Source organism: Carcharodon carcharias, chromosome 19, assembly GCF_017639515.1.
Source record: "Carcharodon carcharias isolate sCarCar2 chromosome 19, sCarCar2.pri, whole genome shotgun sequence".
NCBI lineage: Eukaryota > Metazoa > Chordata > Chondrichthyes > Lamniformes > Lamnidae > Carcharodon > Carcharodon carcharias.
This window is the reverse complement of record NC_054485.1, coordinates 106,332,131-106,343,763: the sequence shown is the minus strand read 5'-3', so window position 1 is coordinate 106,343,763 and position 11,633 is coordinate 106,332,131. Positions and strand designations below refer to the sequence as shown.

The following is an 11,633-nucleotide window of genomic DNA, read 5'->3' as shown; positions in this document are numbered from 1 at the left end:
CAAGCTCTCACAAACAGCAAGGTCATAGCTGAAGAAGGGTCACACGGACTCGAAACGTTAACTCTGTTTCTCTCCCCACAGATGCTGTCAAACCTGCAGAGTTTTTACATCATTTTCTGTTTTTGTTTGAGATTTCCAGCATCCTCAGTATTTTGCTATTATGAAAAGATGGAATCAGTTGTGTTCAGGATGATTTGTCATCATTGCATACATTGACACCAACAACCCTCTGGCTACTTCCTGAAGATGGTAACTTCTGCTGGACTTCAGCTTCTTCAGTGCCCAGAAACCACCAATACTTTAACCATCTAACTTGTCAAAGTGAGCCTTGAAAATGAGTAAGGCAAGTCTGAACACACACGTTTAGTGTTCAGTGGAACTCACTGCATGATGAGGAAGGAGCACAGGCTTATTTTCCCATATAATCCAAAAGGTCACTGTGACCAGTCCAGGAGCAATACCATCATTGGTGCACCAGCTGAGGTCAGTTGAATTGACACAGGTTATGAGTTGAAACAACTTTTATAGATTCTCAAGTTCTGATTTGCACCTTGCAGTGCACTGAGAGGCTTTACAATGATATTTTCAACAGCAACAATATCAGCAAATTAAATGTTTTGCAAACTAAGAGAAGTCTGCAAATACAAAAGATTGCATTTAAATGAAGATCCTACATTAAGATTTTCTGTTCTGGTTTAAACTTAACCTGGCCTCAGCTAGAGTATTGTGGACAGTACTGGGCACCACACTTCAAAGGCATTAGAAAGGATTCAATGGATTTTACCAAATTGACACAATAGATGAGGGTTTCAGTTTGAGAAGAGCTTGGAAAAGTTATGACAATTTTCCCAGTTCCAAGAAGAATAGAGAGATGATCCAAAAGAGGTTTTCAAGATGATGGAAGGTTTTGATAGAGCATAGTTTTTCTCTATTCACGCTATGATGAGTGAATTGATATTCAGAGGTCATGGATTTAAAATTACTAGCAAAAGATCTAGAGGGACGATACGGAGAAATGTCAATTGGAGAGCTGTTGGCATCTGAAATGTTCTATGTGAAAAAGGCATTGGAAGCTGATTCCAAAAATAATTTTAAAAGGCAGTTGGATCAGTACCTGAAGATGAGGAATTTACAAGGTGATGGAAATAAATGAGGCATGGTGTGGCTCTTTCAAACATCAGCAGAGCTATGATGGGTCAAATGGCCTTTTTTGTGCTATAGGTTTCTACAATTCTATAAAACCTCATGCAAGCACAGAATAGGGACAGGCAGCAAACTAGAATGAAACAAAGCTGTGGCCCTCTTAAACAGCAAGCTGCAGCAATGCAAAGTATTTCATATTACCAGCGGTTTAAAAAAAAAATCAATAACCTTCTCCTGAGCCTCAAGATATTTGTTCAAGATGGAATCACCTTACACTCATGACTGGAAGCCAAGCTTAGGTTCCCTCATTATTCTCAATTTCACATTTGCAATCAATAACACCAAAATAATTAAAAATTAGATACCAATGAATATGGGGGAGAGAAAATAAACACAGTTGCAAGAATTATTTATTTAAAATGTTGTTGCATCTTATCATCTTTCGTTAGTAATAGAACAGGGTTCTTGCCGGCATTAGGAACAAACATGCCCCGTTACGGCAATGTATTTGAATATTTGCATGGAAAAATACTTCAAATTCAAACCGTTACTGAGCAAACAATTTGTAACAATCCATTTTAAGGGATGGTGGCTACTTACTACCTTCTTTGGGATCGAGCTTCAAATTTAACTCGCATACCCAGGGTGAAATTCTCAGTGGCTGGCCAAGCTCCAAGGTAATGACACTGGCAATTCAGATCCTAGTACAGAGAGGTTTACAACACACAGAATAACCAGAAACATTACTGCAAGCAAAGTGTGAAATATGAAGGGACCTAAGGGCTGGTGGAACAGAAATGTGTGTGCTGTGTGGAACCTGACAAGATCTCAGAATATTGTAGTGTATAGTGCTGGTTTGGAACGTCACTGTACCACATCTGTAGACTGTGGATATGAGAGGCAATCATGTGGTGCAAAAACATGTGCATAAAGATGCCAAAAGAAAAATCATTGGCTTTGACATAAAGCTGTAACAGGTTTATATTGCACACATATATTGACCTATAATCAGTTAATGTATCAGGGAAGATATCAGTTATCAATTATGTTATGCAAGGGAGTCAAACAGAAATAATAAGTGAAGCCCATCTCTTACATCTGCACAAACACACCTCATTGTAACATGTAATTGTAAACACAAGACACATGAATCTTCTTTTACCAGACAGATTACAAATGGGTTTCATCAAACACATTTCGAGAACAAGGGCATTAAAAACCTTGACCTTTGAATACAGGAACTGAAAGCATACTCTTGGTCTTAAACAGCCTCCAGCATCTTGCAATTGGGCTTTTTGATGGGTACCGACTAACAATTCTGTTGTTGGGACATCTGGATCAAACAGTCATCTGCCTCAACCAAACAATTTGGTTCAGTTTTCGAGGTGTCTTCATAATAAAGGATGTATTGTGCTCCTCGCACCAGGAGAATGATTTTTCCTGTCGGAATCCCCTATGCAGCCTGACCAGATGTCTGTAAAATGAGGTTTTGCATGTCTGACAGGGCAGTCTCCAGAGATTTTGAAAACCATTCTGCGTTAGTCTCTTCACAGCAGTTGAAGGCAGAGACTGAGAAATTGATATGATCTTCCAGGGGATTGTACCAGACACCATACCCATCTGGCACCATGGGACCGAAGCACATCACACAGTCTGCTCTGGCTGCCACCTAGACAGGAGAAAAGATTCAACATTAAGGTCACTCTTCCAACATTAAAGCAGCTAACACATGCACAGTACCTGAACTCACCTCCACTTCTATCAGGCTCAATATTTTGCAATCTGCATTCTCAAGAAACAGAAACCAGACATTGCTATCACTATACCATCCTCACAGTTTTCCTTCACACCATGCATCAGAAAAGGAGCCTAGGCCAGTGTGTCTGATCCTGGATGACTACAGAGACTGCCAAAGTTAATGATACACTGGATTTCAGTAGCTTCTGTGAATCAGACCACCCAAAGCTTGTAAGTCAACGGGTGATTGTTGTGAGATACATTGGTTGAGTTGTAGTTTGCAAGATGCCTTCAGGAGCATGCAAAATACTGGAATCGATAATTAAGGACGTGGTAACATAATACAACAGGACAGAGGTTGCACAGATTTATGAAAGGAAATCATATTTGAGAAATTTTAAGAATTTTTTGAGTATGTAACTAGTGGGATGGATAGGGGGCAACCAATGGATGGAGTGTATTTTAGTTTTCAAAAAGTATTCAATAAGATGCCACACAATAGGTTGTTCCACAAAATTAGGGTCATGGGATTAGGGATAATATATTAGCATGGTTAACAGAGAGCAGGAATAAACAGATCAATTTTGGGTAAATTATGATCTGTCAGTTAACACTTAACCAGATGAGCCGGGACAAGTTCCCATCAAGAAGTTCTGGATAAGGTGGTTCATGGGGAGATGGAAACCTCAAAGTGCTGACCACTTAATATAACAAGATTATATTTTAGGGTTTATGGTTATTTAAATCTATTGTTCATTTAAAATTAGATCTATTCTCAAAAAGAATAACGTATAAGAAACACCAACTCAAATGATCATAAAATCAGATTGCTTCAAAATTCTGAACATTGTCACGAATCTATATTTTTCATAATATTATTGTGGGTTTATGGCTGATTTAATTAAATTAGAGTCAGATAGACAGCAAGGTTAAAATTATCAAAAGAAGTTAGGTATAAAAAGGCATTTGAAATGCTAATGACTAAACATGGATGAGGGCAGCATGTAGGGTGTAAAGGAAATTTGCATTTTGAGGTAAGCGGAAAGGTTTCAAAGGGGCTGTAGGATGTTTAAAACCAACAAGATAAATACAGCAAGGTATTATGTTTATTTTCCTCAAAAGGAAAGAGATCATATTGACAACATGAAAGATTTTTTGGGACAAGTAAAATTACAAAGACCTGCAGAACAATTGCAGATTATATGTACACATGTAAGTTCATACATAGTAAGAGAGAGAAACATTTACAAAAAGGGATGGAAGACTATGTAGGGGGTATGGCCATGTGAAATCGAAAGGTACACCATGTGAAACAGTCCTTGGGAAAAAGCCTCCAGCCACTGTAGCAGAGGTCTGCTGTGTCCAGTAACTAAAGTTGTGTTACAAGCCTTTGGAATGCCACTGGAGCAGGTGCTGTGTTTTTTTTTATTCATGCACAGGATGTGGGTGTCACTGGCTAGGCCAGCATTTATTGCTTATCGCTAATTGCTCTCGAGAAGGTGGTGGTGAGCTGCCTTCTTGAACCGCGGCAATCCACGTGATGTAGGTACACCCACAGTGCTGTTAGGGAGTTCTAGGATTTTGACCCAGCGACAGTGAAGTTACGGCTATGTATTTCCAATTCAGGATGGGGAAATTCCAGGTGGTGGTGTTCCCGTTTTATGACTTGGTAGTGGTTTGATACAACTGAGTGGCCTTCAGAGGGTGTTTAAAAGTCAACCACATTGCTGTGGGTCTGGAGTCACACATAGGCCAGACCAGGTAAGGACAGTAGATTCCCTAAAGGACATTGGGAGATTCAACTATGGTTTCATGACCATCATTAGACTTTTAATTCTAGATTTTTATTGAATTCAAATTCCACAATGTGGCGTGGCAGGATTCAAACCCAGAGCATTACCCTGGCTCTCTGGATTAATAGTCCAGCGACAATACCATTACGCCATCACCTCCCCCTTGTTGGGCTGATTTTATAATTTCAAATCTATTTTGGGCTGTTGCCTTAAAGAGGGTGTGTAGTTGTAAGCCTGTTTAATTAAGAAGTTTGGGAACCATTAAGACTAACTAACTGTGTAATTGTAACCTTATGTGTTTTTTTTTTCCTTTTGTTACTAAATGTTTTAACTTAATTTTAAAATCTCAGTTACTCCAAAGGTATTATTGGAGTCAATTCTTCTGAATTCAGTGCATAAGCCTTCTTGTTATAAATATAAATTGCAAAACCGTTGTGATAGCATGGCCAAGTTTCCCTTGTGGATTTGGTCTGCCTGGCACATATCACCTGCCATGTTATAACAACATATAAACAGTAAATTTTCTAAAGCATTACATCAACTAGCAGGACCTTGCACACAGCTAGACATTTCAGAAAATCCTATTGTTGACACAGGGCCTTTGAAAAATGAGACAACGAAGAATATTTCAGAGTGACTACTGTGTGCTCAGGTGACGCTGCAAATGGCAGCAGTGAAGCTGTCATTATTCCATTCCCAGCTTAGCCGCACCTGCCCAGTTGAGAGCCTCCAGTGTGTTGCCACAGCAAAAGATGTGTCCATGAAGATCTCTGGCACACTTAGACCTTCTTCAATAGCCTGGAGCTTCAAGCCCAGCAAGTGCCTGTCAATTGCCATTCCTTTAAGTGCCTGTGAGTAAAATAAAACATTCTATTCAAATTGCACAGATAGTTAATGAACCCTTACTGCTTCAGGTTTCCAGTTTTCCCATATAATGCAAGTCCTAATTGCAGAACTAGATACTTGGGGTGGCCTGGCAGGGGCAGGGCCATAAAATATGGAGAGCTGTTCAAAACTCCATTGATTTTGATGGGGACAGAAGGTCCTGCCAGCAGGGGGCATAAAATTCCACCCTTGAACTATAAAGTGTCTTAAACCATCATAAGCATTACTATTTTCATCAATTATGACCTATATTCCAATAGCATAGATAGTTAAGTCCTCTTGTAACATTCTTTTATATAGTAATGAGGCTTACTTAGTCTCATGGCTAGGCACAGACTAATACCCCAATAATTGTGGGAAAATGGTTTAACAGCAAATAATACTGTACACACTGAAATATCAAAATTACCAGTGGTTCCCTACACCTTCCTCAATATGCAGCCAAGGCCACAGCATTGCCCTTATCACTCCTCTCACATTCCCTTGATTTATTTACTTTCATTGCCATTTCCGCAGATTCATATAATCCTTTTGTACCTCATCTCTTATCTCATTTCAGAAATGTCATGCTCCTATCCCTTTCCTATAGCTTGTGATATTCTGCATTCTGACGTATATCTCCGCCAACTTTCATTGAGCCAGAACTTCCTGCTCCAACAATTTTCATCGACCATTTTTCCCAGCAATTCTACCTGGAGAAGCTCGTAGAAGAAGCAGTCTTTCTCTGTCCAATAAGTTAACTGAAGTTGCACTGACCCTCACCCAGGAAACTGGGTCATTGTCAAGAAGAAAGGCAAAAACCACTGCTTTGCAAGTAGATTCATTGAAGAGTTTGGATACAGATAGCCTCTTACCATGTCTGTATAAGCACTGTGGCAATCAACAGCCTTCTGCAATGCTGCTATCTTCTGGTTAACCTGTTATTAGAAATGGAGAAAAGTATATAATGTTAATCGTGGCGAACTGCACAATGTTAAAAATTCTATCGGAAAAAGATTGGTTTGTAATCATTTGCTTTGTCGCATGTTAAGAGTAGAGGAATTTCATCTGTATTTATCATCCTTCATGTGTCAGGCAGAACTGCATGTGATCAGTCAGTCTCCATTTGAGTGGACCTTATATCTTGAATTACCATTTAATATTGGTGTCATTGCAATCAGCGAGTGTGGTTCTTCAGACAGGGTCAGAATGGAATCAGTGAATGAGGATTCCCAATGAATGTCAGCACTGGGATCAGTGAGTGAGGATCCCCAGTGATTGTCAGTACTGGGATCAGTAAGCGGGGATACCCAGTGAAAGTCAGTAATGGGATCAATGAGTGAGGTCCTCTAGTAACTGGTGCTCCCAATGTGAAATAAGTTCAGCTATTTCCTAACTAGTTTCTAATGGACTCCAAGTCTACTGTAAAAAAATGACCCATAATTTGACCAGATGGACAATAAGTGAGAAAGCGAAAAGCTAAACTGTGCAGCAGTATAGTTGGAGCTAAATCATTTGGATGAGCATTGTTCTACATGAGGCCTTGCTCTACCTGACCTGACAATGCTGGGTGTTAATGCCAAGAGCTGATAAAGAAAAAAGCCTTATATGTTCTTCATCATTAGAACCTTTAGTTTTTAAACATACAAAGACATTCATTGAGGGAGAAAAGGCCTGGCGTGCTTCCTGCCTCTCAATCTGGCCCTAAAAAAGCTGAGGCACACCTCATTTTCCAAGTGTTTGTAAGCTTACAAAAGGCTGCACAAACTCTAAGCTAACATCTATTTTGGCTATTTTTTGCTTGATGTCACTTTTGGGTAAAGATTTTTACAGTTTTGCTGCATTCAAGATTTCATTACTAATGGCCAAATGTTTGTACACAGGACATCTATCATAGATTTTGTTGCCTCTAGATTTGTGTCCCAAAAGCAGTACCATTGAAAAAGTCAAACTTGTTGGAATTGTTTTGCTGGCTTTGTTCCTGGACTATAAAAAACTATAATTCAACTCTGACTAATGCAGCACCTAGTCAAATATACACTGTGCAGACAGAACAAGTAAAAAAGCTGGTGTGAAAATTTCACTGGAGTTCTCCCACATTAATTTCATTGGGAAATTAGTGGAACTGCCAGAGACATGGCATAAACAAAGATTCATGTTTTTGGTTTGAAGTTTTAGACTGCATCCTTTTCCCAGCTCATCTGCTGAAACTCTATATCCATGTGTTTGTTACCTCTTGACTTGACTATTCCAATGCGCTCCTGCTGGTCTCCCATGTTCTACCCTCCATAAAAGTGTCCTTACTCGCACCAAATCCTGCTCAACCTTCACCTGTTTCTCACTGAGCTACACTGGCTCTCAGTCAAGCAACAACTCGATTTTAAAATTCTCATCATTTTCAAATCCCTCCATGGCCTTGCGCTTCCGTATCTCTGTAATCTCCTCCAACAGCAAAACCCTCCAGATACCTGCAATCCTCTAATTCTGGACTCATGAGCATCCTCGATTTTAATAGCTCCATCTTTTGTGGCCCTGCCTCAGGAATTTTGTCCCTAAACTCCTGCCTCTCTTTCCCCATTTAAGATGCTCCTCAAAATCTACTTCTCTGACCAAGTTTTTGGGCATCTGTCTGAATATCTTCTGAGGCTTAATGTCAAATTTTGCCTCATAAATAATGCAGTGCCTTGGGATGTATTAATCACATTAATAATGCTACATAATTACAAGTTGTTATTATTGTGCTTTTACTCATTTATGGGGGTGCCAATAATGGCCCCTGCAGAAATTCGTGACCATTATTAATTTATTTTCCTGCAATTGCCCAAATTTCAAAAGTCATTAAATATCTATTGCTGCTATTCCGAGGGTTCAGAAATTAATTTAAGGGGTGGGGGAAACACACTTCTGTACAATCCTAATGACAAAGTACCTCCTTTTCTGGATCATCCATACTTTTCACAAACTCCAAGGAATCTGTAGATGATGATCGGATTACATCAGTCCGTCCTAAGTGAAAGTTTCTCATTGAAACACTCTCACATGTGGCACATAGTTCCTTGTACATTCTGAAAGTGACAGTAAAGAGGTGTAATAATTAGAGTAATGGAGATGGTTGAATAACCAGCCAATTATATTAACAAACTCAGAACAGATGGCTTCAAAGCAAGGCTGGCATTTTCAAATTGGCACCAAACGGTTGCGGGCTTGCTGCAAATTAGAATTACAATCTATAATTTTAAACAAAATCCATATTTGCCTAAACAGAATTGTTAGCCAACTTTGAAATTAAATGTCAGAACACATCCAAGTACAGTACAAGTGCATGGGAGTTAATAATGCAGCCTTTGCGTTTCAAACATTAGAGCTGTCTTTCCAGGCAGGAAGGCCTACTCTATACTGAACATACAGCACTCAAATATGGCCCCGAAGAGCTTCATGTACTTATAACCTACACACAAGTTCATAAAGTCCCAGTGTTTTTAGCTAGTGCAGGGAAAGCATCACAATGTGCCAGCAGTTCAGTACCCAGGTTAAACAAAGTTCTCATGACACTTTAACGCTGTTTCTCTCTCCACAGATGCTGCCAAACCCACTGAGCACTTCCAGCATTTGCAATTTTTTATGAAACAAAAGGAAGCTGACAGAAAAATTCAAGAATTATTGCTGGCTATCTCCACCAAATCGACCCATACCACATTTAACATGGCATCCAAAATCCCATTACTCAATAGGTCACTTTGCTTTTAAGCTAAGTAAAACGGGTACAGCCTTTTGAGAACAGCTGCCTCTGTGTGCTCCCAGACTATCATCTGCCAATGTGCTGGGAAATTATCTGTCTGATCCAGTCTTGGGAATGTATAATAAAGGCAAAATAGTGTGGATGCTGGAAATCTGAAACAAAAACAAAAAGTGCTGTAAAAACTCAGCGGGTCTGACAGCATCTGTGGAGAAAAAGTCAGAGATAACGTTTTGAGTCCGTATTACTCTTCTTCCTATAATTACCTCTACCTCCCTTTAGATCTGAAGAAGAGTCATACAGACTCGAAACGTTATCTCTCTCCACAGATGCTGTCAGACCTGCTGAGTTTTTCCAGCATTTTTTGTTTTCGTTTCATGGGAATGTACAAGGTGGTTGAGGTATTAAGGAAATGTATGTTATATGGACGGGAATGTAATAACAGCCCAAGGTACTTGGAATGTAACAACAGCTATGTCACTTAATCGACTGGACATCACAGCTCTGATATAGTGTTGTCGCAAGTCATACGAACATATGAAATAAGAATAGAAGTTGGCCATCTGGCCCCTCAAGCCTGCTCTGCCATTCAATAAGATCATGTCTGATAGGTTTGTGTTTTGAATCCTGCATTCCCATCTATCTCCAATAATCTTTGATTCCCTTGCCTAACAAGAATCTGTCTACTTCTGCCTTAAAAATATTCAGTGACCCCACCTCCACTACTTTCGAGAGTTCCAAAGTCACACAACTCAGAAAAAATTTCTCCTTATCTCTGTTTTTAAAGGGCAAGCCCTAATTTTAAAACAGTGCCCCCTAGTTCTGGACTCACTCACAAGGGGAAACATCCTTTCCACATCCACCTTGCCAATACCATTCAGAATCTTACAAACTTCAGTCAAGTCACCCCTCATTCTTCTAAACTCCAGCAGAAACAAGCCCAGTCTTCTAACTTTTCATTATAAGACAACCCACTCATTCCAGGTATCAATCTGAACCTCCAACACATTTACATCCTTCCTTAAATAAGGAGACCAAAACAACACAATATTCGATATGCAGTGTCACCAATACCCCGTATAACTGAAGCATAATATTCTTAATTTATGTTCAGTTCTTCTCTTAATAAAGGATAGCATTCCATTAGCCTATTAATTACTTTCTGCACACTAACTTTTTATGACTCATGCACTAGGGCACCTAGATCCCTCTCCAGCTCAGAATTCTGCAGTTGTTTTCCGTTTAAATAATACTCTGCTTTTTCACTCTTCCTGCCAAAGTGAAAAACTTCACATTTTCCTACGTTAAACTGCATCTGCCATATTTTTGCCCATTCACTCAACCAACTATATCCATCAGCAAAAGTCTTAACAACATACTTTCCTACCTATCTTTGTACTCTGCAAACTTAGCTAAATGCCTTCATTCCCTCATCGAAGTCATTGATATGAATTATAAATATAAGTTGATAATGCATGATATAAAACACTCTAAACTAGCAATGAAAAGACATATTTGGAGAAAAGCAGAAAATGTCAGGTCAGACTATGACACAGATTGCTGAAGGCAGATGGACTGAACAGTTGCATTCATCGCTGACAGTGAAAGGATGAGTCAAAATGAAGATTAGGCTAAAATATTATTTCTCCATCCTGCATGCGATATGCTCTATTCTGACCAGCAAAATTTCAAATTATACCCAGGTCTCCACCAGAAATTCAAACAATGTTGAAAAGTTGACACTTCAATTATGAGTAAAAGTGAAAAGATTGAACAGGCTGGGATTCTTTGCTCTAGAGAAGAGAAGGCAAAGTGGTGCTCTGACCGAGGTCTTTAAGATTACAAAAAAGGTTTGATAAGGTAGCCTTAGAAAATACATTTCCACTTGTGGGGGAGACCAGAAGTAGGAGCTATAAGATAGTCACTAATAAATCCACTAGCGACTTCTTTACCCAGAAAGAAATAAAGATGAGGGGATTAGTATAACTCCTGTCATCCAATTCTAGTAACATTTGAATGAACTTTGATTTTGGAGTGCATCAAAGCAGTAATTGAACTCACAGCAGCCAAAGCGGGTTAAATTCAACATCACCATAATGATGATGTGAAGTCGTGTGTCAGCATAGAATACATACCTAAAATAGGCCAATTGTAGTGCCATCTGAACAAAGCAGTCTGGACTTACGCCATGTAGTTTGGGAAAGTCTTTGCCAAAGTTCCTATAGGTGAAGCAGCTGATGTCCAAGTCATTTACTAAACTGTAACAGAAATACAATTTCAGCTGAGTCTGTATTTAATAATTATACATTAGCTGTCTAAGGAATAACTATACTAGGATTTTGATGATATAATTAAAATCT

General features: G+C 39.2%; 1 protein-coding gene across 1 annotated transcript in view; it reads right to left on the bottom strand.

Annotated features, from left to right (window-relative positions):
- Window positions 1-1,535: 1,535 nt before the first annotated feature.
- LOC121291054 (carnitine O-acetyltransferase-like) overlaps window positions 1,536-11,633 on the bottom strand; it is a 38,241-nt gene continuing 28,143 nt past the window's right edge. Inside the window, exons 10-14 of the mRNA XM_041212075.1 lie at window positions 11,409-11,531; window positions 8,467-8,602; window positions 6,413-6,475; window positions 5,385-5,522; window positions 1,536-2,812 (exon numbers count right to left, since the gene is read on the bottom strand). Coding sequence (XP_041068009.1) covers window positions 2,597-2,812; window positions 5,385-5,522; window positions 6,413-6,475; window positions 8,467-8,602; window positions 11,409-11,531 — 676 coding nt within the window. The 3' untranslated portion in view covers window positions 1,536-2,596. The remainder of the gene's footprint in view (window positions 2,813-5,384; window positions 5,523-6,412; window positions 6,476-8,466; window positions 8,603-11,408; window positions 11,532-11,633) is intronic.